Source organism: Tursiops truncatus, chromosome 18, assembly GCF_011762595.2.
Source record: "Tursiops truncatus isolate mTurTru1 chromosome 18, mTurTru1.mat.Y, whole genome shotgun sequence".
NCBI lineage: Eukaryota > Metazoa > Chordata > Mammalia > Artiodactyla > Delphinidae > Tursiops > Tursiops truncatus.
The window spans coordinates 5,681,369-5,705,386 of NC_047051.1; the positions used below are offsets into that span (position 1 = coordinate 5,681,369).

A 24,018-nucleotide genomic window follows, 5' to 3' on the forward strand; every position below is an offset into this window, starting at 1 on the left:
TCCCAGATAACATTTGGCCTATAAGTCATTTCCTAGAGCAGCGATGGTTTCCCAGCATGGAGGAAACTCATAACATGCAGTGTTACGCTGCAAGGGGGAGAGCGGTGTGCTACACCAATTCCTGTGATGGCAGCAGTTGTTCAGTGAGCCCTTCCTACGAGCACAGCATGTCCTGACTCTGACTCTGTAAGAAATCCTTCTCCCCACAAGAGCTCACACTCTACAGAGACCTGGGAAAGAGTGATCTGAAGTTGAAGGCATCCTGAAACTCGATAATTTCCTGGAATTTTTCTTAAGGATTTTGAAAGGCATTCCTATTAAAAAAAAAAAAGGATTTAAAAAGTCATTGAATGGGGGGAGTTGGCAAAGGCACCAGAAAGAAGGAAGTTGATAGTTGATGGACAGTATTCAGGATGCCATGTGGCTGGCTTTCAAGCAGGAGCTCCAGTGAGTTAGGCCCGGCCACTTCAGAGGGATGGGGATTGACAGGGAGCCTGGGATAGTGGAGAGACAAAGAGAAAAAGAGGGGGGAGGGCCAGGGAGAGGCTGCAAGAGACACGGATGGACACAAAAGAAGCACAGACTGACACATGGGTAGATGCCATCTTTGCAAATCGGGGCTCTCAAGGAAAGCTTGTTGTTTTCCTTTTATAAAAAGAAACAGTGGGGCTGGGCTTCCCTGGTGGCACAGTGGTTAAGAATCCGCCTGCCAATGCAGGGGACATGGGTTTGAGCCCTGGTCCGGGAAGATCCCACATGCCACGGAGCAGCTAAGCCCGTGCGCCACAACTACTGAGCCTGCGCTCTAGAGCCCACGAGCCACAACTACTGACCCCGTGTGCGTGCCTAGAGCCAGTGCTCTGCAACGAGAAGCCACCGCAATGAGAAGCCCATGTACTGCAACGAAGAGCAGCCCCTGCTCGTCGCAGCTAGAGAAAGCCCGTGTGCAGCAGTAAAGACCCAATGCAGCCAATAAATAAATAAATAAATAAAAGAAAGAAACAGTGGGGGACTTCCATGGTGGTCCAGCAGTTAAGACACTGTGCTTCCAGTGCAGGGGGTGAAGGTTCGATCCCTGGCCAGGGAACTAAGATCCCACATGCCTCACAGTGCGGCCAGAAAAAAAAAAGAAAACAGGAAAAAAAACTGGAGGAGAAGTGGTTCTCAAAGTATAGTCCTGGGACCAGCTGAGGCACATTCTCAGGCTCCACCCAAGACTTTCAGCTGAACAGGCTCTCCAGGTGATGTGTGTGCTCGCTCAGGTTTGAGAACCGCGACTGTGGAGTAGTCATCAGAGCCCAGACACAGACTTAATTAAGGCTTCAGGGTAAAGGCCAGAGAAGAGGGGGCACAGGAGGTCACCCGCAAAAGCAAAAATAACACTATGTTCAGAAACAGGCAGGGAGGAGAGGCCCGTGTGAGCTGGCAGCGATGCTGGGTCTGAAGGCAAACCCGGGAGGGACGCGATTTCCTCCCCGGCAAGGTCATCCTGACGCCTGCCCCCGCCCTTCCTGAGATGTGTACACCTGCTGAATCCATCACCCGGGTTTATCTGAGGGGAAGAGTCCAGGCTGTTCTTTCCAGCGGCCCAGGGAACTCCCCCAGGGGGCAAAGGGGAGGGGACGCTGTGGTCCCCGCAGGGCCCACTGAACAGCGCTCCAGGGCCCAAAGGACAGGAGCCGAGCAGGGACAGGGGAAGGACAGGAGGAGGGGACCGTGGCCTCCTGGAGCCCCGTGCGAGGGCTCTCGGGTCCACGGTGCACGCGGACCGTTCGCCTCCACAGAAGGCACGTGCTGGTTTTCAGCGACCTCTGTCGAGGGCTTTGGTCTGTGGTTTGGAAATGATAGGGCCTAAATGAGCCCAAGAAACGTCCAACTGACTTACGTCTCCTTTTCTCACGTAATCGGGGTTCTTATAAATATCCCGGGCAAGGCCAAAATCGCAAATCTTCACCACGTTGTTCTCAGACAGCAGTATGTTTCGTGCTGCCAGGTCCCGATGAATGCACTAGAATAAAACGGTGGCATGATCAGTGCATGTCCTCGATCTCATCGGCTGATTTCCTGCGCCTTCTCGGTGTTCTCCTTCTGAACTCGGGGATCCCTTTCGCACGCTTCCTTCACATGAAGGGAGCGGCTCCCGATGCATGTGGTGTCGCCCCAAACGTGAAGCACTCCTCTACCAGTACAGACCCCCGGAGGCCCCCAAGTCAAGAAAGGCCCCGAATCCCCTTTGCTACTGTGTTGCAGGACAGCATCGGGGAAACAGAGCTGGCCGTCGGGTTCTCCCAGGGAGCACAACTTCCCCAAAACCTCTTATCCTGAGCTGCTGAGATCAGATCACGATCTAGCTGGAGTTTCCTGGGAGGACCCCACTGGGATGTATTAATAGAGGCCCTCCCATGGAGTCGTGTAGTCTGAGAGTCTGGCCAGCTCTGAAAACACGCCAGAGGACGTTGTGGAGCACAGGTGCCAGGTGCATCTAGTCTGAAACCCAGCGAGCTTTTCCCCTGGAATTGAGTCCTACCTGCTGGTACCCAAGAGTCACTGTACTCAAACTCCCTCATATCAGGATAAATGAGGTCGTGTGTTGTGAAGTTCCCTCTACATTTAAGGACACACATACAAGCAAATACGAGGAAAACTGGATTTATAGCACAGGTGTGTGTTTGCCCCTGTGAACATCCACACGACCGGGTCTGGGGAAGAAGCAAAACAGTAAAGATCGTGAGGCTGACCTTTCTGGAAGACAAAAACTCCATGCCTCTGGCCACTTGAAAACTGTAAGAAATCAGATCTTCCATAGTGATGGGCTGCTTGTAGAAATCGTCGGAATCTGGAAAGCATTAAAGCCGTAACTGTTTGTAAGGCTCTTGTTATGCCACCAAATCCCAGTTTATTGGAACAATGTTAGCAAAACACGAAACAAACCAACAAGTAGATCAGAGTTCATTTTCGAGAGCATTTTTGAGTTTCGACATGAATATCCGAGATTTTTCCAGGCCTCTAGCCCATTTTGCCCAAGCACGGGGGGCAGGGGATGATCCATGAAGACAGAAAGGCCGGAGGGGAGACAATTGTACAGTTCCCTGTCAAAATTAGTAACTCTGTAAATAATCTAAATTCAAATCTTATCTCCCCAGGACATTACGCTTCGAGTCTCCCACGGGTGTTTACTAGGGTGATAAATAAGAAAACTATTTCAGAGATGCACAGTATGCTGTAAAAATATCCCAGACTGTAGGACAGGAAGGAATTAATACCTACCCTCCTCTTCCTCGGCATCACTCAGACTTTTATCCTCCTGAAACCCGGAGCTTGCGAAGCTCTCGCTGCTGGTAACACTATCTAGTCTTTGTTTCTCGCCCTGCTCCAGGTCTGGCTCCATTTTCTCTTTCTTAGGCTCCACGTGTAAGGCTGCATCCTTTAACAGACCAAGAAAGACACAGATGAAAGGGACAAAACAGTAACGGGGAGACCAGTCCCTCAAGCTGGCACTCGCCTGCACTAGGAGAATGTCGTCCGACAAAATGGACAGTACATTAGTAGCCTGGCTTCGCCTGGGGTTGTGGAGGCTCTTCTGCTCTTGGGCTCCCTGACAGCATCTCGGGGAGGATAAAGGAATATCCACGGCAGCTGCTATTAACTGAGAGCTTACTCGGTGTGAGCCAATACACTAAGAATCTTCGGGACAGTTTCTCTTTTAATCTTTCCAACAATTTTATGAAGTAGTTCTTGCTTGTAATACACGAGGGAATTATGTTAGAGAAGTCAGGTAATCGAAGTCACATGCAGCTAGTAAATGGCAAAGCTTGAACCCAGGTTCGGCCAACTCCAATCTATGCCCTTGAGCGCTTTTCCATGCCGTGCACCATCTTGTGAAAGAGGATACGGGATGACAGAAAAGGATCCCCGGTCAACTCGGGGCCTTTGTAAATCCCTGGGAGGAGTAATAAGATCTCTGGTTTCCTTGGAGAAGGAGGGAGCATGAACGTTTCCTTGTCTCCCCTGCATTCAGAACAAAGATAGAGTTTGATGCTAACGAAGGTAGGAAAGGCCTTTCAGCCTGGCCTGGGCCTCTAAGCCCTGCTGTGTATCTGGTTCTTTCATTGACCATGTGATCTCGAACAAACCACCTTGCTTTTCTGGGTTTCCTTTCTCTCATCGGAAGAGCTCGATCATCTTATTACGTTTTGACTCACGGGAAAGGAGTTGTTGATTCAGGGTGGAACCAGAAAAGATTTTTATCACCTTTTCGTAATTCACCTCATCACTGTGACACTAGAAACAGGACTCCCAGTGGCTTCATGACTCGACCGAGTACCTAGCTCAGTCCTGCTAGATGGCAGTGCCAGACAGGGTCGGAGAGGGACTGGGGTTCAGTGGTGTCCCCCGATCCGCCCGCCCTTCGGGGCAGGGCTGAGATTCCCCAGGCTCCCCATCCTTCCGTGGCTTTTCCTGGAAGTGTCACAAAGTGGGAACGGTCCCTCCACTAGAGGGCGCCGTGGGAGCAAGCAGAGGACAGAGGAGGCTGCTTCAGCCTGACAAACCCTGGAAGCGTGGAGGGTCCCCGGCTCCTGCCCCCACCCCCGACAGGAGACCCTCCTGTGCCGCAGAAGGGGAGTCAGGCCTCAGAGGGAACCCCGACTGCCGTCCAGGTGACCTACCTGAGTGGAGATGGAGATCGTAACTCTTGGTTATTACGTGTCCCCGAGGCAGTTAGACTCGATTCTGCTCAGTGGGGGACAGAAATTGTATTTTCCACAAGACCCTTCCCAGGACAGAAGGCAGCAGCGGAAGGGGGCTGGCAAAGATGCTGGGGTGAAAAGGGCTCGAGTCTTTGGCGTGACTCCAAGGACCGTCACTCAAGACTCCTTCACCCCTCCCTGACTCCCAATCAACGGTATATTTAGTTTTGCTTATTGGTAACCATTTCTGGTAAACGTTGATTTATTGAACTTTTGGGGCTCTGACAGAAGACAGGGAATTTATTACATATAATATGTAAAGATCCTAGTGAACTTACTCGGAAAATGAAATATCCCATTTCTGTTTGGCCATTTGGTTTTTCCTTTAGGTTCCAAATATGAAACACAGCCGTGTGTTTTCCACGAAAACACTAAGCTCCACCAAGAGGGAGGTGAATCATTAAATATAGCCAGAGAAGGAAGCAATCTCTTCAAACAAAGGACGCACGAACCCAAACGTTCCATCCTGCCCAGGTCCCTGGGGTATTCTTGCTGGATTAGTTCTTCCTGAAGCCAGCCCAGGATTTCAGGACTGAGGAGAATTTGTACTGCTCTCAGCCCAGGGCACCAGTCTCCCGTTTTTCTTATGTTTTTTCCCCTCTTTACCCAGTGCAGTGCATGGAAAAAGCATTGCGGGGGGGGGGGCGAGTCAGGAGAGCTGGGTTTTCTCCTCGACGTCACCTCTTGCCTTGTGTGTCCTTAAGGCCAGTCACTTGACTTTTCTGGGCACATCGGTAACGTGAGCGTGTAGGCTAGCTGGTCACAAAGTTCCCTTTCAGCTTCAAGAGGCTCATTATTAGAGGGCATGGTTTAAAATTGGGAAAGTACGTTCTTGCGTATATGTTGCCAGTCTGGTAGAAAACCTGTGTCTCCGGTTGGATCAGAGGCTGAGAGAATGGGCCAGCTGTCCAGTGGGTCTTCTTCGTGTGCCCCATGAGAATCTCACTCGCGTGACAGAGACGGGCATCGTTCTTGGGTGTCGTATACCTTATCCGTCATCCAGATCATACAGATCAGTGGCATTAAGTTAGACTCAACCAGTCTTTCTATCTCGGCGGATCCATGATGATGATGACGGTAATTAACATTTATGGAGAGATGAATGGAATTTGATTCAACAATTCCGTCAGCTGGGTTCTATTATTATCTCCATTTAATAAATGAGGAAACTGAAACTTAGAGAGACTGAGTAACGTGCCCAAGGTCCCAGATTTCTTGAGTGGCAGAGATAGGATTTAAATCCAGGAAGTCTGAGCCTGGACTCTGAGCGCTTAAACCACCATGCTACGTGGATTCATCAGCGACACTGCTGATTACAGGTTAATAATGTCAAATCATCGTCTTGTGGGCTTCTCTAGTCCAGAGAAGGACACACCATTGGTGAAATAGGTCACATTGGCAAAGGTTTATTAAACTCTCCTTCACTCAGTAATCCCTTTTAAACTCTGTTTGCATTCAGGACTTGGACCCTTGTGTTCCTTTCATTACATAGCTTTGTTTTGGTGGGTAAGGCCGGTTCAGTATGTGTATAGGGGTGACATCGGTGGTGAAGGTGTGGGGAAGTGGGAGAAAAGGCAGTAGGGAGGGAAGAAAAAGATTTCTCTGGCCCCATCACTGTTCTATTGTTGACTATAAAGTCAGTTGACCGAGTCCTTAATTTCTCTAATCTAATCAATGGAAACAATTATGCTTGCCATCATCTTTTAAGAAATGAGTGACTAAATGATATGTGCATGTCTGAGTATCTATGGAGAGAGAAAGAGACAGAGAAATTTATCAAGATGATTTGATATTTAGGTAGATGGCTAGTAAATTTTAATCTCTAATTATCACTGCATACAGTGGGCTCGAATATTCTCTGTGCTCACCCGAAAAAGAGTGTGCTATATTAGCGTGGAAAGAAAAAAAATTTTTTAAACGAAAAAAGCAGAGATTGTGTTTTAAGCTCAGTCATTCATGGTGTCGACTGAAAAAAATGCACAACGTAGAAGCTGTGAGTTGGGTTCATTCACTGTCTTTCTGAGGACTGTAGCCCGGGAGCAGCCTCTCAGAGAGCTCTGGGAAACTGCTCGGAAGAGGTAGGGGGCGAGGTCAGCATATACGTGATGTTGGTGAAAAGGGGACGTGCAATTAAGCACACATCTTGGCAGAAGGCTGCCACTAGTTATGCAGAACAGACATCTTAGTTAATGGTTTCGGGGCTTTTCTAGGTATGAGAAGATGCAAGAATCCAGGTTCCACAAAAAAAAAAAAAATTTTCTCCTGAAAATATGTAACGATCTGAAGGCCTGTTCTGCTAGTTTTCCCAGAGCACAGAGCGCCTCATTCCTGATCTCCGCCCCTGAACTCCTTTCAGGGTGTGTTAAAGGTCAGCGACTGCAGTGGCTCATGACTCAGTCCTTGCAGAGCTGGATGGATGGCTAGTGACATTCTTTAGTTGGCAATGGAAAAATAGTTTCTCTTGCTTTATGCTGCTACAGCGTAAACGGAAACTCACTGCTGTCTTGAAAAACCTCCAACCCCTAAGTTCCTTACCTTGTTGAGAAGGAATAAGGCCCGTTTGCTCTTGAGATAGTTGGAGAGGTTTCCGTGTTTGCAGTATTCCACAATCACCATCAGAGGCCCTGCAGGCAAAACGACACATGCTCAGCCACACCAAGCCAGCCAGCCAGCCATCTGCCAGCCATCAGTGGGCCTGAGAAACCTCAAACCAACTTGTCTTTATATTAGCGGGGTCTGGGGGATGCAACTTGGGGGTGGGAGAGTTTTTTTGTTTTTGCTTTTCCAACTGGACCTGAGAAGGGGTTTAAAAAAATATACAAAAGGAAAAGGAGACAATTGGTGGGGGGTCGGACTGGGGAAGAAGCAGAAAAAAAAAAGAGTAGGAGAGAAAGAACTGTGGGGAGGGGAGGGGAAGGGCCAAGGTCAGGGCTCTACCTGTAACTGCCAGCCACCCTCTTGGCCCCTTGGCCTCAGGACACTGTCACACCAGCCCCTCCCTCCCAGGTCCTGTCTGGCCTGACCACCCCGCCCAGCTGCATGGCCACCTGGGGGTGTCTGCACAGAGGTTGCCCCAGGGCTTGTAAGGTCTAAAGCAGGGATCGGCAAACTCATAAAGAAAGAGACAGAGACGGTAACTGTTTTAGGCTTGTAGGCCACGCAACTACTCAGCTCTCTGCCTTTGTAACCGGAAAGCACCTGTAGACGACAGTACAACCAAATGAGTGATCGCGCTCCAATCCAACTTTAGGAACGCACAAATTTGAGTTGCATAGCATTTTCCCATGTCACAAACTATTCCTCTTCCCCCCCCCACCCCCCCCAACTACTAAAAACGGTCAAAGTAAGCTCCCAGGCTGACCGGCCATCGTTTGGCGACCCCTAGTCAAAAGAGGCCAGAGGGTTGGAAAGGAAAGCCCCGAGCTGCACTGCGGGTCCCCTGGGCTCCCCGAAGGCGCCATCCCCACCGCTCACCCGCTGGGCTCTAGGCCCACAGGGCAAGAACAACTTCCGGTTCTGGGTCAAAGCGGAAGTGGCCCCAGAGAGGCTTCTGCACGTGGGCCCTGTCCTGGGGCATGCTGGGAGTACTAAAGGCGCCCTAGGGGAGGATGGAAAGGTGTGCGAGTCCTCAGTCATAATGCACCCTGTCCCTGCACTTGGCCCTGTGGGTACGGCCTGTCCGAAGGCCGTGTCCGCACCCCACCTCCTCCTGGGAGCCTGCCGGGAGTGATTGCTTCCTCCGGATGGAGCTTCAAGGGATGCTAACCTTCTGTGCATTTACCTTGGCTCCGGTCATACTCCTCCCAAGTCATCCTGGGAAAAACGTCCTGCCTTGACCTCGAGCCTGCGGAAGGAGGTCTCAAAGGGAGTCCTTCTGTCCAGAACCTTTAAGCTGAGTAGCCAGGGAAGGCACTTCCAGGATGGGAGCACCTTCATCAACGGACAGGCTGCTTCCTCTGGACTATTACCAGGCCATGTGCCAGGAGGCGGGGGAGCAGGGCTGCGGGACAGGGAGCTCGCCAGGCCGCGTGAACCGGGACGGGCAGGCCCTCCCTTCCCCTTTACCTCCTTGCTTGGTGCAGGCTCCCAGCAGGTTGACGACGTTCAGGTGGTGGCCGATGTGGGTCAAGATCTTGAGCTCGGTCATCAGAGCCTTGTACTCACTGGCCGTGGCCCCCTCTGTGTGAGGATCAAGGGGAGAATCAAGGCAGCGGGACCATGGGGCTCTTTCCTCTGGGGCGGCCCTCCTGCCCTGTGTGTTTGGCAGTGCTCAGCCCTCACTGCACTGGCTTCCCCACAGTCTGCAGAAGGGCCAGCCTCCAGCCTGTATTCATTCCTCCCACCCTCTCGAGCCAGAAGGGTCTTGGTTACAGTGAGGCGCAGGGTGGTGGTGGGGTTAGTCACGGGACGTCTCCCCTTGGTGGACCTCGTCCTGTTCAGTAACGTGCTGACTCGGAGCTGGGCACCTGGGGAGAGCGCCTTCCAATGGCTTCCTTGCGTCAGAACCAGGCCCAGCGAGAACTTTCCAGGCGGGGGATGATCCCACACCTCACCTCTTTTTCTCACTTCCCCCGCTTTGAGAAGTTACAAAGGGGCCTGCAAGGGCAGAATGGCCCCTTCTGTAAACATCTTTGCCGTGTGTTATTTTCTCTCTATAACCTTTTCCTCTCGGAGTCTGCAGGGTTATCTCACGTCATGAGGCTCCATGAGCATCTGAATTCAGCTTCATTCTCAGAGATAAACAGTGTCAATCTAAGAATTAGCAGAGTCTAAGGCCTAAATTAAGTTTGTCTTGTCTGTTTGTTCTTATTGGTTAACTTCTAAGGCATTTAAAAATTTTTAATTATGTTTACAAGAAAAAAAAGTCACATAAGCTTGCTGTAAACATATTTCAACAATATGATGTTTATAGAGTGAAAAGTGAAAGCCACCCCAGTTCACCTTTTTAGCAGTAACCACTGTTCATCATTTGGCGTTTCAGAGCTTTTTCTATGCACTTATAACTATATGTACCCAATCAAAGGTCTTTTTCGTTTACATAAATGGGATCACATATAAAAATATAAAAGCAAATTTGATATATATAATTTGCTTTTCCCCCCTTTTAAATGTCATAGACTTTCCCCATTCTTTTAAATTGATTGATGGCATTCCTGACATTTAGACTGTCTGCAGTTTTGTTTTGTTTTTGTTTTTGCCATTACAAATATGCTGGAATAAACAGCCTGTGATCTTTGTACCCGTGTGCAAGTATTTCTGCAGGACAGTCCTGGAAACGGGTCGTGCATTTCACATCGCATCTGTGCATGTGAAGGATGTGCACTTCACATTGTGGTAGATACCAACGTGGTATTTCATAAGCACAAATCATTTTTTAATAATAACCAGATAAACTCTAGAAGCCTCCCAGTGGGTTTGGGATTGGCTCACAGTAGATGCTCAACAAATATTTGTTAGACAAATAAACAGCATGATTACTCTTCTCATTTCAGACATGGGCTTAAGGCCCAAAAAGGTTAAAGGTTTTGCTCAAGGGCACTTTGAAAGAGCTTCTGACTCATGGCCTTTGTTTGACATTCTGCCTTTCCAGTTTCTCCTAGAAACAGATGGCCAACCAGTTTAAACAAGAAAGCTTGAATGAAAATAGTTTTTTAGGAATGTTACATAGTGGGTGATTTGGCAGTCTTTTTCAATCAAGGCTGATGGCTTAAAAAAAAAAAAAAAAGATAAGCATTTATACAGATACTACACACCCTATTTCTGTATTGCATAGAACACATTCTCTGGCCCGTTAAAAAAATAAAATTGCCAGTCAGAATGTCCCCCTCAAATTCATCCCTCCACGCGTTGATGCCCCTTTAGCCACAGTAGACAAGCATGGGCAGCCGACTTGCCTCTCCTAGAGATGGTGTGTGATAGTAAGCAGGGAGACAAAACTAGCTGAGGAAACAGATGCTTCCAGATTTAGTTTCAACTTATCTCAAGGCTGGATATACTAGCTTGCCTCCAGAACCCAGGCCAGGAGCATTTTCAGGATTTTGGAGCAATGGATCATTTCTAGGAGGCTGTGCCTCTGCAGCCCTTCTGTAGCACTGAGGTGTGTGTGTGGCGGGGGGGGGAGCCTGGCACCCAAACCCTTAGTTTTGCACTGCTGAGCTGTGTGGCCTTGCAGAGGCTGTTTAACCTTTCTGGGCCATGTTTCTTCATCTGCAAGTTGAGATAATAATATCTACCTCACAAAGGCTGTAGAGAGAAAAATAAGAAAAGTGGCAACTTCATGCGGTTCAAGCTACTAAAGTAAAGTACCTAGTCTGGTGCTTTCTCACATGGAAGACACGTTGATGCCTCTTCTCTTTAGAATCTGGGTGGGAGGGGGGTATGGGGGGTGCTGGGCTACAGGTTTTCTCACAGAGATGCCCACCATCATCTGGGTAGTTCACCTTGAACAAGGCCTGCTTTGTGGATGCAAAGCTCTTTCCCTGGCTACTTTCAGAGTAGAACTGTCAGGTTCGTTGCAGAGTTTTATCAGAGCCTTCACTCAACAGCCTTTTGAAGTGGAAAAATATTATTACATGGGACTTTTTACAATGACGGTGTCACTGCTGGATGAAAACGAAGGCTTTGAAGTCTCCCTCAGCCCATGGGCCTTTCTGCTGGAACCTCTGCCAGCTACCTGCTTAGCTGGGCGCATAGCCTTCTACGCCTCAAAATCCCCTGGCAATATCTTAGAGACTTTGGAAAGCTGAAAATTGCCCTTTGGGTTTTCAGTCCTGTTTCTTTTTGGTTTGGGAAGCTTAAAACGCATTGAAGTAACATGACAATTTCATCACAGTGAAGTATTTTCTATGCTTTAAAGGACCTATGAGTCTTGGAGATGTTTGGCTGACGTGACTTTCAGTGACTTTTCATTTTCACGCTGTCTCAGGGGCGGGTCGTAAGTCACCGTGTGCTTCGTCTCTACCTCCCAGTGCCTCACAGGGTGATAGTGTCTTCAACATAGGAAGATCGTTTGTTGTTTTCGGTTTTGTTTTGTTTTTATTTCTAAAGAGGAAATGTTTAATGGGTGGGACCTGACGCTATAAAATAGCTTGAAGTTCTGATCAACTCAACTGTTCTAGCTTCATATTCTTACTTTATAGTGAGGTTCAGCCCCAGCTAAGCCTTTGAGATTTATGACGTACAGCTAAGTTGCCATCCTAACGCCATAATGGATCATGCCCAAACTTTGTACGTGTGGTTCCTGTGGGCTTGAGTCCCTGGTACTCTAGAAAAATCTGAGATGTGGCAGGAGAAAGATCTCTGAGGAGACGGAAATCATTTTCCCGTGGATAACGCTGAACTGTTTCCTTTCCAAGGTTTATTCTGAGCTCCTGCTGGTCTCATCTAAAGCTCCGGAGGTCAAGGGGCTTCCAGCAGAAGCAAGTTTTGTGGCCAGAGCAGAAATGGCTTCTGTCTGTTCCTAGGCCACACCCAACTTGGGCCAGCATTTAGGGGACGTAATGGGTGAGCTGAAAGCCGAACTTACACCATCCATACCTTTCAGCATCTTTACAGCCACCGTCCGGCACGTCGGTGATTTCTTAATGCCAAATGCAGATGCTTGGACCACTTTTCCAAAAGCCCCTCTTCCAAGTGATTTGCCTACAATGAGAAGAAGACGTTGGTTTGTTTGCCAAGCCAGCAGGGTGCGTTTAAGTCTTTTCTCGGGAAGAAAGGGCCTTTTCCCTGTGTGTGTGTGTGTGTGGCATGTAGCTCTGAATGGAACCTCCAATGAACTGACCCCAAAAGGGTCAGGACACATTTCTGGGGTATCTTCCTTTCAACTCTTTATCATGCTACTGTGTTGCCCTCATCCTTCGCAGCTAGGCTAGGCCCCTAGAAGGCGTCTGGTGCAGGTGGATGGCCAGTTTCCTCTTTTACAAAGTCCTTCTTGTGGGGAGAGGCTCCCACATCCTGAGTGGTCTTTTCCATTGTTTACTAACGTTACTACCACAAAAATTTCCCTATGTGTAACCTAAGCCCCTCTTCTTGCCACTTAAGCTCACTTCTTCTGATCTGTTTTCAGCAAAGGGAGGAAATGGAGAAGGGAGGTTACAGCTGTTGGTTATAATGATGCTTCAGAGCTACCAAAAAATAATTAAGTCGTTTCTCAGACCTCCTCGCCAGGCAAGATATTCCCAGTATTTCCAACGTGTCTTTACATGATGATTATAAATCTTCATGGTTCCAAACATGGGCCTAGTAATTTGTTTCAGCCACAGAGAGCTGGTTGCCAGATGCAGTGACAAAGTGAGGTCTCATTCACGGTACCCGGTACGTTATGTCGTAATGACTGTTAAACACTTTTTTTTTTTTTTCTCACCCTTGAATGAGACAAACTTCACTCAAAGGGGCAGTGACCATGTCTGAATCTTCCCAGAACTTGGCCTGGTGCCTGATGCACCTGGCTCCCCTGTGTATTAGTGCAGAATGAAGAGTCGCATCTGGGAATTTGTGAGATGCTGACAGCAAGTCTCATGCAGTCCTGGGTAGCCAGAGGGGCCCCCGTGAGTTGCACACCTGAACGGTGCACAGAGATGAGGAGGGACCACCCCTGCCCCTGGAACACCTCCGCCACCTGTTCTATCAGGGCTTCCTTCTGCTCCACCAGGAAACAGGTTGCTGAGTACAACCTAGAGAAACTGTGCACTCAAGCATGATACGGCAGAAGAAAGAGTGAGCCTGAGAAGTCGCCTTTATTTTGGTTCTTCTGGCGGCGGGGGGGGGGGTGGGGGTGGGGTGGGGTGGGGAGTGTTGGAAAGCCAACAGAATGCCTCTGGTCAAAAGTAAGTCCTGGTAGGGGGAGTGTTACTTCCACACACAGCCTCCAGTTCCAACCAAGTCCTCGTGCTGAGACTGTTCTGATAATGTGCCTTCAGTGAGCTAACTTTCCCTCCTTCTTTCTTTCCTATCTTCTTCATACGCCAGTCCCTTCCCCCAAAGGACACAGTTCGTTGTTTGTGTTTTAAGATTCCTAGAAAATTGGTAATGAAGCTTTCCTGCTTCCTCATCCTCTTAGAAGCTTTGTACTTTTATGTGCAACTCCCGCCACCACCCACCCGAGGTCACGTCCAGTGAGGAGGTGGAAAGAGCTCCGTCCCCAGTGACATCAGCGGCGTCTTCCCACCTGGGTCTCACAGGGACATGCTCTGCGTTAGGAGGAGACACTGGTGAAACGACACGCTTCCCCTGGTCAAATGTGCACCTGTCGTGCACATTTGACCTGTCGTGCACCTGTCGGATGTGACCTGTCGTGCACCTGTCGTGGCTGGTCAGGTCATCCTCCCAGAGCATGCTCCACGGACAGGGATAGAGTCTCTGCTCCCTTCTTCAGATAAAAGCATCCAAGAAATAGTAAAGTCAGGAGTTCTCATTTCAATAAAAGAGCCTCCGGTGAACCCCGAAATCACGTCTGGAAAGAACACTGGCAGATACCTTCTCCAGATTGTAAGCATAGGCGCACTTTGGTTAGAGGCTTATCCCTTGCTTTTGTAGGGTAGAAGAACACCTTTTCTTCTGCACTGCCTTCTGCCATCTAATACGAAGTGTCCTGAGTCTGAGACAGATGAAAAGCATCTCTGTGTTGGGACAGCTCTCCACAGGGTTCACAGACCCCTGCTCACTTGGGGCAGGCGACGTCCTTTTCCTTCCCACAGCTTCAGCCCCCGTGCATTCCCTTCTTAGCCATCACACAAAACACTTTATTTTGACAAGTGTTTGGGGAGGTTGCTTTGACCAGTGAGAAGGCGCTCGTACTCACTAGACTTCCCTGTCTTTTCATTTCTTCTCTTGGAAGCTGACTGCCCCTCAAGCACGGCCCGAAGCTATCACGGGCTCTTCAATCATCTGGCGCAGTTGCCATCCTTTGGCGGATCTGCAGTTCCAGGGTCAGGGGAGCCCCGTCACACCGGACTCGATCTTGCCTGATCCTTCTTTTCCCTTAAAATCCTCCTCGGTGTCACCTAAATGCCACTAACTTGGAAAAGTGCTAGGTCATTGTCATACCATGAGAGGATATTGGAATCTCCTCCGAGAGTGACTGGCCAGGGTGCCTGGGACACTGTGGGGCGAGTGCAGGGCAGCCCGGGGCCGAGACCCTCTTGGGCATCCGGGGCTCATCTCACACTAGGCAGCACCGTCCACTTGCCACACTCCACACGCCATGTGTGCTTTCCCACGTTAGGTAATCCTGACTTGACTTTCCAATGGGAGATGCGCTGTCAGGCATTATTCCAGCTTCTGTGATAAGCGCATAGAAGTGGAATTCCCGCCCAGGTTGAGTGAGGCATCTCTAACCAAACAGGGTTTTTTTTCATTCTGGGTTTCAGGAATTTCAAGGGTAGCAACAACTTTGACCCGAACTCTCACTCTGTCTATCAGGTGCTGTCAGTTCTGACTTCTGTCACCAGGGCTGCGAGTCGTAACCCAGGGTACACTCAGCTGAAATCAGAAGCCGTTTGGTCTGTGTATTTCTCTGCATTTCTAACCCCCTGTAACTGCCCATCAAACCAGCTTTTCCTCTTCATCCATCCAGACATAATTTTGGTTACTTTCAGTTGCCAGACGTTACTTCAGATTACTTTCTGTCATGTGTTTTTTTTTTTGTTTTTTTTTGTTTTTTTTTTTTCGGTACGTGGGCCTCTCACTGCTGTGGCCTCTCCCGTTGCGGAGCACAGGCTCCGGACGCGCAGGCTCAGCGGCCATGGCTCACGGGCCCAGCTGCTCCGCGGCACGTGGGATCTTCCCGGACCGGGGCACGAACCCGCGTGCCCTGCATCGGCAGGCGGCCTCTCAACCACTGCGCCACCAGGGAAGCCCATGTATTTGTCTTTTAAGCCAAATAAATCTCCTCTGGCCCTTGCAGCCACACTCTGCATTGAAAGGCAGAGTTCGCTGATTTGACCCACTTACCCTCATCCATCAAAGACACTCACACGTACATTAGCCGAATCATAGCATCTGGCAGCTCCGGGAAGGAAAAGAACCAAAAGATCTTCAAGGAGACTCTTCTGAAATGGGATTCTCTAAACTCACAGAGCCCCAGGGGAATTCTGGTAGAAGGGTTAGCATTCTCCCTTGATGTGTCGTCAAGGATCACAATGGTACTAGGCCAAGGAATGAAGAAATGGGACAGAAAGCTCGTGTTTCCTATACAGAAAGACGCATGTCTGCTTGTGACTAATAACTCTGGAAAGCAGTGTGGCCTGAGAATGGCTTACGGTTGTGGGAAAACTATCCCATGTTCCCTGCCAAGGTCACTGGCGGGGTGGGCTGGGCCAGCTGCCATATAATTTAGACTTGCAGAAGGAACTCATCTAGTGTGCCACCTGCCCTGAACTACTCTAAATTTAGTTGATTTTTTTTCCCGCCCCGTCAGCAGCCATTGCTGGCTTTCGCCTGTCTCTCCGGCCTTTTACTGATTCCTAATTTTCTTCCCCAAGCCAAACAGCAGGCACTCTTGAGGCCAAGTCTTCTTTCTCATGGAGGGAGAACTGTAAGTGGAATCATTTCAAGGCCCAGGAGAACAATAAGAAAAGCCATTTCTCCCTCTCTGTCCCCTCACACCCCTACCCCAATATAGTCTGCATGTGGAGGAGGGGGGGCCGTGCGAGTGAACTGGAACAACAGGCTCCGCTGGCTCCATGATCTCTTTTCTTAGTTCTGAATATTAATGATTCTGGCACACACAGGAGAGAGTGGAAAACTTTCAGAAGCCACTATCCAGATATCTGGGCAAGAGTATCTGAGGCTCCTGTCGTTTTGTAGCACCGTGGGCTGGAGGTTAAGTTGCATTGTGCTGTCTGAGCTGGAGGAGGTTGGGGGTAAGCTGGAGAGAAAGCACGTTGGCCCGGTGTTTAGAGCGTCCCTGTTACCTAGGAAGCAGCAATCCTCCCTCTTCATAAATGACACGTAAGTGACCCCCAAGGGCTTTTTTTCTCTGTGTGGACATTTCAAACACCCGGGGAAATTCAAAGCATGTAATTTATAGGTTCGTGCAGAGGGGGTTTTGATCCTCAGCCTTGCAGAGCACCAACCCTTTCACCATATATTTGCTTTTACTGCATCTCCTCATCCTGAATTGTGTTCTACGTCACCAATTTCTCATCCACAAATATGTCATTAGTTAAGAGTGTCTGTACTTGTAAGACTCTGCTGGAACTAAGCTCTCTCCTTCTCCTCCACTTATCGGCTTTTACAGCTGTGTCCTTGTCCTTTCGAGGGGTCAGACTCAAACACCTTTGCATGCCCAGCGCCTAGACGAGCATCTGCTGCTCGGTGCTTAATAATTGTTGGAAGAATTAACAGGTGCTGCCTTGTCCCCTTGACCTTCTGTCTTAGGATTCTAGAGACTTCTTTATCTCTAAAGAAGTAGAGGGTAGGGTAGAATCCCGAGTCTAGTCGACTTCTGCGTCCCTCAAAGCGCAGTGCTTTGCAAGTAGTAGGTGCTCGGTTATGGGTTTAGGAATCTGTGGAACAAATACTTTACCCAGTTTAAGTCTCTCCCGGGCAAACTCCCACTTGCTGGCATCGTAAGGGAGCCGTTCGCACTGCTCATCCAGGGGAACTTCATCTGGGTCCACGATAATCGATAGGTAGTCAGTTTTCATCTCGGAAGAAGACTGAGAAATAGATCTCAACGTCACCAAGAAGGAAACAACTTTCAAAACCCGGATATTCAAGAGACCACACTTGGCAACGTCGCGTGCTATTTTGGTTCGTAGGGTTGAAACCACGTGGTGGGGAACAGGAAGGACCCTCTGCATACACACAGACACATCCCACGTGAGCGTGCAATTATCATCCAGCAACCCCTTACTATTCCCACAATGCATTTCTGCGGCACCCGCTCCACTGTCCTGTCTCAGACCAGATGCGCTCAGATCCTGCTGTGATCCCATTGCTTGTTCTTAAACAAGCAATAGTCCTCTGAAAAAAATGCAAGGCATTTTAATAAAATCATTCCAAACTGTGACTAAAAATAACTTTCCATGACCATTCTCCACATGCAGGAGTACACACGACAGATGAGTCAACAGCGGGCTCCACGACTGTGGCTTTTCTAACATGTGCGAGAAAGGCCAGAGGTGGCAAAGTAAACCCAGGATCCCTGGGATGGTTGCGAGGCACGTTGCATGTGAAGTGTTTAAATATCCTCAGAAGGCCTGGCCCCCTAGTTGCTGCAGCAACCTGAGAAGACTATAGTGAGATTAGTACAAGACTCTCCTGGAGGAGTTTAAGAAAAAGGGTTCTGAGCTCAGCACTTCACGAACACTGAAAAGTCAGCACTTCTGAAATAAAGGAATCCACCAACAAGCAGGCTGCACAAGTTTCCTGGTGACCGAAATTTTGTGAGTCCCTGTTCAGATGTATTGGATTCATCCAAACTGTTCCGTTTGAATTAGAGTTATTTATATTAAAATTCATGTAAAATGCAAACTTATCCAATATATTGCAAGTTCATATTTACCATACATTACTGTGACTCAGACGCAGGAAAAAGATAAAAATAAAAAAAAGGAAAAATGTACAAAAAGGAAAAAAAAAAGATTTATCCTCAATAAGAAATAGAAGTTGATTATTTCAAAGGCCAAGGGGTGAGACTTACACACAGTCACATTCCAAGTTCTTTTGGCCACTGGTCCAATACCTTCTAGTGCTTGTTTTATCTCGGTAATGCAAATTAAGCCCAGAAAACACCCTTTATTTCAGATCATACGTAACTGGTTTTACATTTAGTGTCTTAGGTTCACATTAATGGGTGATGCCCCGTTAATATTAATTCATTGTAGAATTGACGGCATTTCTGTGGGCAGGACAGACGGGAAGTATGTTTGCCTATATATGCTAGGTTTTGATAACTCTTGTCTAGAAGTTATGTACACTTCATTTAAATGAGTTTCAGGCCCTTCCTTTCAGTGCACTTCCCTAGACAGGATCAGAGTTCAGTAGAGAAGATGAACCTCTCCATCCACCCGATTTCACACCAGCCCACATTCTTCGGCCCTGACTCACCCCGTTCTGGGCTGTCACAGCTCACCTCATCCATCACTTGCAATCTGTCTCTTTCTCACAAAAATTATCACTAAAATGTGTGACAGATAGCTCAAGGCAGGAAGATTTGCCTGCCACGAAGAGTGGAAAATGGAGAAAGATAGGGGGCACGTTCGTCACGAACTGCGATTGCCAGCGGTGTTAGACGGGAGGGCCCCAGCCTGTCAGACGCTCGTGCGAGGCTGTGTGGCTGGAGAGGAATGTAAGTTCCTACGCCAGGGTGCTGGGTGTTCATTAGTGCTCACTGCTGGAAGAGGTTTCATGACTCAAGCTTTCAGTGTCTGCTGTAGCCACGGCCCTGAGAAACGGTCTCCAGTCTTCCAAGAGCACAGGAAGAGCTAGAGCCCAGCCAGGGACAGCCTGGGTCCTGCAGGAAGTGAGGGAAGGTGGGCAGGGGTGATGGAGGCAAGGCAGCAGGCCATGAAGGCGGTCTTCCCACACGGCACCTGTGGAATCTGCGCTTCATCTCAATAAGGCGGATGAGAGGAAACGCCCAACAAGCCTTCAGGAAGGGCTCTGAGACGAGTATGAAAGTAGAATCTTGGCTGACAAACATTTATTCCTTCAATTGACATGAACACCGAGCAGCCACTAGGTGCTTGGCCTGGAAATCGCACCGCCAGGCGCTTCAGAGTCCAGGCTGTGAATTTGACAGCCTGGATTGGAATCGGACCAGCATCTAACCTTGGGGAAGCTGCTTAACCTTTTTAAGCCTAGTTTTCTTGTCTGTAAAAGAGTGATGATAATGGTACTTATCTCATAGGGTTGCTGTGAATATCAAATGAAATAGTTCACCTAAAGCAGGTACGGCCTGGAGTATAGGAAGTATGAATAAACGTTAGCTTTAGTTGTACCACTGGCCTATGCAGGGTGAGGATAAAAGGAGAAAATACAGGGCTTCCCTGGTGGGGCAGTGGTTAAGAATCCGCCTGCCAAGGCAGGGGACACGGGTTCGAGCCCTGGTCTGGGAGGATCCCATGTGCCGCGGAGCAACTAAGCCCACGCATCACAACTACTGAGCCTGTGTGCCACAACTACTGAAGCCCGTGCACCTGGAGCCTGTGCTCCGCAACAAGAGAAGCCACCGCAATGAGAAGCACGCACATTGCAACGAAGACCCAACGCAGCCAAAAATAAATTTATAAAAAAAAAAAGAGAAAATCCAGCCCTTATCAGCGAGGATTTACTCTGAGGTTGGAGGAATCGTCTGGAAATAATTCCTTACACCTTGCTCCCCCTCACCTCCTACAACCAATTACTTCTCGAATTCTATAGGCATCCGGTTACTGATACGATACTTTCTTGCTCTCATCCTTTTTTTTTTTTTTTTTTTTTTTTTTTTTTTGCGGTACGTGGGTCTCTCACTGTTGTGGCCTCTCCCGTTGCGGAGCACAGGCTCCAGACGCGCAGGCTCAGCGGCCATGGCTCACAGGCCCAGCCACTCTGCGGCATGTGGGATCTTCCCGGACCCGGGCACGAACCCGTGTCCCCTGCATCAGCAGGCAGACTCTCAACCACTGAGCCACCAGGGAAGCCCTCTCATCCTTTTATTGACATTAAAATTTCCTAAATTTTTAGAAATACAAAGGACCTCTTCAGTTTAGTCCCAGTTTGCCTTTCCAGTTTTATTTCCACTAGGCTCCTCTATGCAAGGTAACCAGACTCCTTCCCTAACCTGGGGAGTGGGCAGGAGTTCAGGTGGGATGTGTCTTTCTGCTGCTTTTCTTCCAGCCACAGCCTTCAAAGTCTGTCTCTAAGCTGGGCTTTCTCTGAAGTTTTTCTCCCCCTCTCGTCCTTTGAACTCTGTAGTCTTTGTACCTCCCTTACAGATTTGGCAAGTTTTGCTTTTGTTAGCTCTGTTTCCCTATATGATGTACCTCCCCTTTCAAAACCCCATTGTTTAACTTTCCTTTCCTTCGAAAGCAGTGGCCTTCATTGTCACGTCTCAAAGCCAATCACTCCATACAACAAAAGCCTGATGTTACTACTCACCGTGGAGGAGGGCTGCCATCCCACATACCGACACTGTAAAGTACACCTTCCTGGTTCTGAATAGCAAGTCTAAGGTCAAACAAGCTGGGTCAAAACTCAGCTCTGATTCTAACTCGCTTAGTGACTTTGGGCAAGTTACTTTACCTTTCTAAGCCTCAGTTTCCCTCTCTATTAAATGGGAATAATAATATATTTACATCTTTGTGTTTTTTAAAGGGTTAACTGAGATACAACATAACGAACGTCCCACAAGGTGCCACAAAGACCTGGCACATTAATAAGGGCTAATAGGGACTTCCCTGGTGGTCCAGTGGTTGGGACTCCGCACTTCCACTGAGGGGGGCATGGGTTCAATCCCTGGTCGGGGAACTAGGATCCCACATGCCCTATGGTGCAGCCAAAAAAAAAAAAAAGCTTTCTAATAAGGGCTAAGACATCTCTAGAAATTGAGGAAGCCTCCTTGTTACCTTCCAAGTCCTGTTGATTTTATCTCCCAAATATCTCTTGACTCTAATCATTTAGACTAAGCGACCATCATTTCTTTTTTTTTTTTTTAGTTAAATTATTTATTTATTTTTGGCTGCGTTGGGTCTTTGTTCCTGCGGGCGGGCTTTCTCTAGTTGTGGCGAGCTGCGGCTACTCTTTGTTGAGGTGTGTGTGCTTCTCACCGTGGTGGCTTCTCTTGTTGCGGAGCACGGGCTCTAGGCACGCGGGCTTCTGTAGTTGTGGCACGTGGGCTCAGCAGTTGTGGCATGTGGGCTTCAGTAGTTGTGGCTCACGGGCTTAGTTACTCCGTGGCACGTGGGATCTTCCCGGACCAGGGCTAGAACTCATGTCCCCTGCCTTGGCAGGTGGATTCTTAACCACTGCGCCACCAGGGAAGTCCCTCTCTCTCTCTCTCTTTTTTTTTTTTAATATTTATTTATTTGGTTGCACTGGGTCCTTAGTTGCAGCTCGCGGGCTCCTTAGTTGCAGCAGGAGGTATCTAATTCCCTGACCAGGTTTCGAACCTGGACCCCCTGCATCGGAAGTGTGGAAGTCTTAACCACTGTGCCACCAGGGAAGTCCCATGACCATCATTTCTGACTTGGACTACCAAGGTCTTCTGCTAGGTTCTTCTCTATTCACTCTTGCCCACTCTGGTCCTTTCTCCTCATACAGCTGAAATCATCTTTCCAGACACAGATCTCTCACCCTTACAATCACCCACCTTTGCTAACCTCACGCCTTCAAGGCTTCCTCTCACTTCTAAAACAGAGGGAGTTTCTTCCCGCAGCTTACAGGGCCCTGCCTGGGCAGCCACCGCAGCCTCTCCTCTCCTCTCCTGCGCCCCCTTGTCTCTCATCCCCACCTCTCCCCCGGGCCAGTCTCTCCTCTTCACTGGGTCCCCTCTGCTTGCTCCAGCCCCAGACGTGCGCTGTCTCTCTGACGGCAGACTTCCCCTCCCTTATGCGTTGTTTAGTCGGCTTGGTAGCATTTGCCCTGCACTGTTGTCAGAGGTCCCTACACAGGGTCTGGCACTCTGCCCCAAGCAGGCACACGGGAGATATTTGGGCCACGAATGAGTGAGTAAGGGTCGGCTCTTTCCCCCATTAAACTTCAGAGAAGCAAACTGTGCTCCAGGCCTAATGATAGGAATCTGATGTCCTGAATTCCACCCCGAGCCTCACACTCTGAAGAACTGTTTTATCACGGGGCTCGAAGAGTGTGGGACGGCAGAGCTGAGACAGAGCTGAGCCTTTATTTTGCTTTTTCCCTTTTGGTTCTTGGCAGAGAGAGAGGTTAAGAACATGAACGCTTCCCAGGTCTCATGTTGAATTTAACTGAAAGACTTTATATCAAAAATGTCCCTTCTGTGTCTGGGAAATAGTCATCTGTTCATTGCTCTAGCTTTTGTTCTGAACACCCCACGTTAGGGTTGACATACTTTTTTTTTTTTTTTTTGGCCGTGCGGCACGCAGGATCTTAGTTCCCCGACCAGGGATCGAACCCGTGCCCCCTACAGTGAAAGTGCGGAGTCTTAACCGCTGGACCACAGGGAAATCCCAAGAGACGTTTTAATGATGCATTTGCCGTGTTCACCAGGTCAGAGGGAGGAAGAGGGTCTGCCATCTGTTCAGGGCCTGCTCTGGACATCAGGCAGGCATTCTGGGGTGGGGTGGGGTGGGGGGGAACCGTGCATGATGTCACTACACCAACGGCGCTGCTAGGTATTTGGGCAGATTATGCAAAAAGAAGCATAGCATTTCATCTGAAATGGTCTTACCCTTTTCAGTTTTCGGATAAAGAGAGTTAACAGGAGCCAGAAGAGGGTTGCAGCCACACAGGTACATGTCAGAGTGATCAGCTCCAGATTAGACTTGTCTGAGGTTCCTGGAGAGATAAAAACACCAAGAGGGCGTTAAACAGCAACTCGCAAACTCCGGGTCTGTGATTTGACAGAAGAAGGTCGGTGACCTGGAATGCTTCATCACAGAGTGCAATCGGCTGACTGGAGCAGGAATCCGGTTCCAGGACAGAGCCTCTTACCTTCTCGGTCCGGCAGGGTCCGTGCTATTATCATCATAAACTTATGTGGAAACGAAAAGACTTTCCAGAAATTTTGCTGTCAAGTTTGCAAACAGTCCCAGAAATAGAGGAGAAATTAACAATGGGAAAAAACATTAAGGCAGGAACAAAACCTCATTACAGCGCTAAATCTGGACTATATGAGATCTCCCTAATGGGTTTTAGAGGAAATTCTAAAGAAAAAGAAAAAAAAAAAAAAGACATAAGAAGTCTCCCTGGGGACTCACAAAATTCTTCAAAGTGGGTTTTAAAAATAAAAATACAACCCCAGGACTGTCACAATTGCCTGCTCACTCCTTTCGGAGCGGCCAGGCCAGCGCTCCGCAGTCCCGCTGTTCACGTCTGGGGCTTCTCAACAGGCGGCCTACAGGGCCGAGCTCAGCAGAGGTACCAGCTAGAGCCAGTTCTTCCCAATCACCTTATTTCCCAGAATCACACAGACCCAAAGCCGAGCACTGTTTCTCCATGACCAAAAAGAAAAGACCCAACGTATCCAAGAGAAGCTTCCAGAGAGGACGGTCTCTGGGACTTGTAAAGGAATGCTCCAGTGGGCCAGAACTGTGGTTCCCTGCTTCTTGATTCCAGTGGACACTTCCCCAGGAACTCTAAAGTGATGTTC

At 48.8% G+C, this 24,018-nt stretch overlaps 1 protein-coding gene across 5 annotated transcripts in view; it reads right to left on the reverse strand.

Annotated features, from left to right (window-relative positions):
• Nucleotides 1-24,018, reverse strand: part of FLT1 (fms related receptor tyrosine kinase 1) — a 172,572-nt gene that overhangs the window by 17,113 nt on the left and 131,441 nt on the right. For 4 of the 5 annotated variants that reach the window (XM_073794998.1, XM_073794997.1, XM_073794995.1 and 1 more), the window contains 8 exons: nucleotides 23,098-23,204; nucleotides 17,275-17,407; nucleotides 12,285-12,389; nucleotides 8,814-8,927; nucleotides 7,284-7,372; nucleotides 3,268-3,424; nucleotides 2,739-2,836; nucleotides 1,886-2,008 (listed from right to left, as the gene is read on the reverse strand). In XM_073794998.1, coding sequence (XP_073651099.1) covers nucleotides 1,886-2,008; nucleotides 2,739-2,836; nucleotides 3,268-3,424; nucleotides 7,284-7,372; nucleotides 8,814-8,927; nucleotides 12,285-12,389; nucleotides 17,275-17,407; nucleotides 23,098-23,204 — 926 coding nt within the window. The remainder of the gene's footprint in view (nucleotides 1-1,885; nucleotides 2,009-2,738; nucleotides 2,837-3,267; nucleotides 3,425-7,283; nucleotides 7,373-8,813; nucleotides 8,928-12,284; nucleotides 12,390-17,274; nucleotides 17,408-23,097; nucleotides 23,205-24,018) is intronic. The other variant, XM_073794996.1, reaches the window with a different exon arrangement.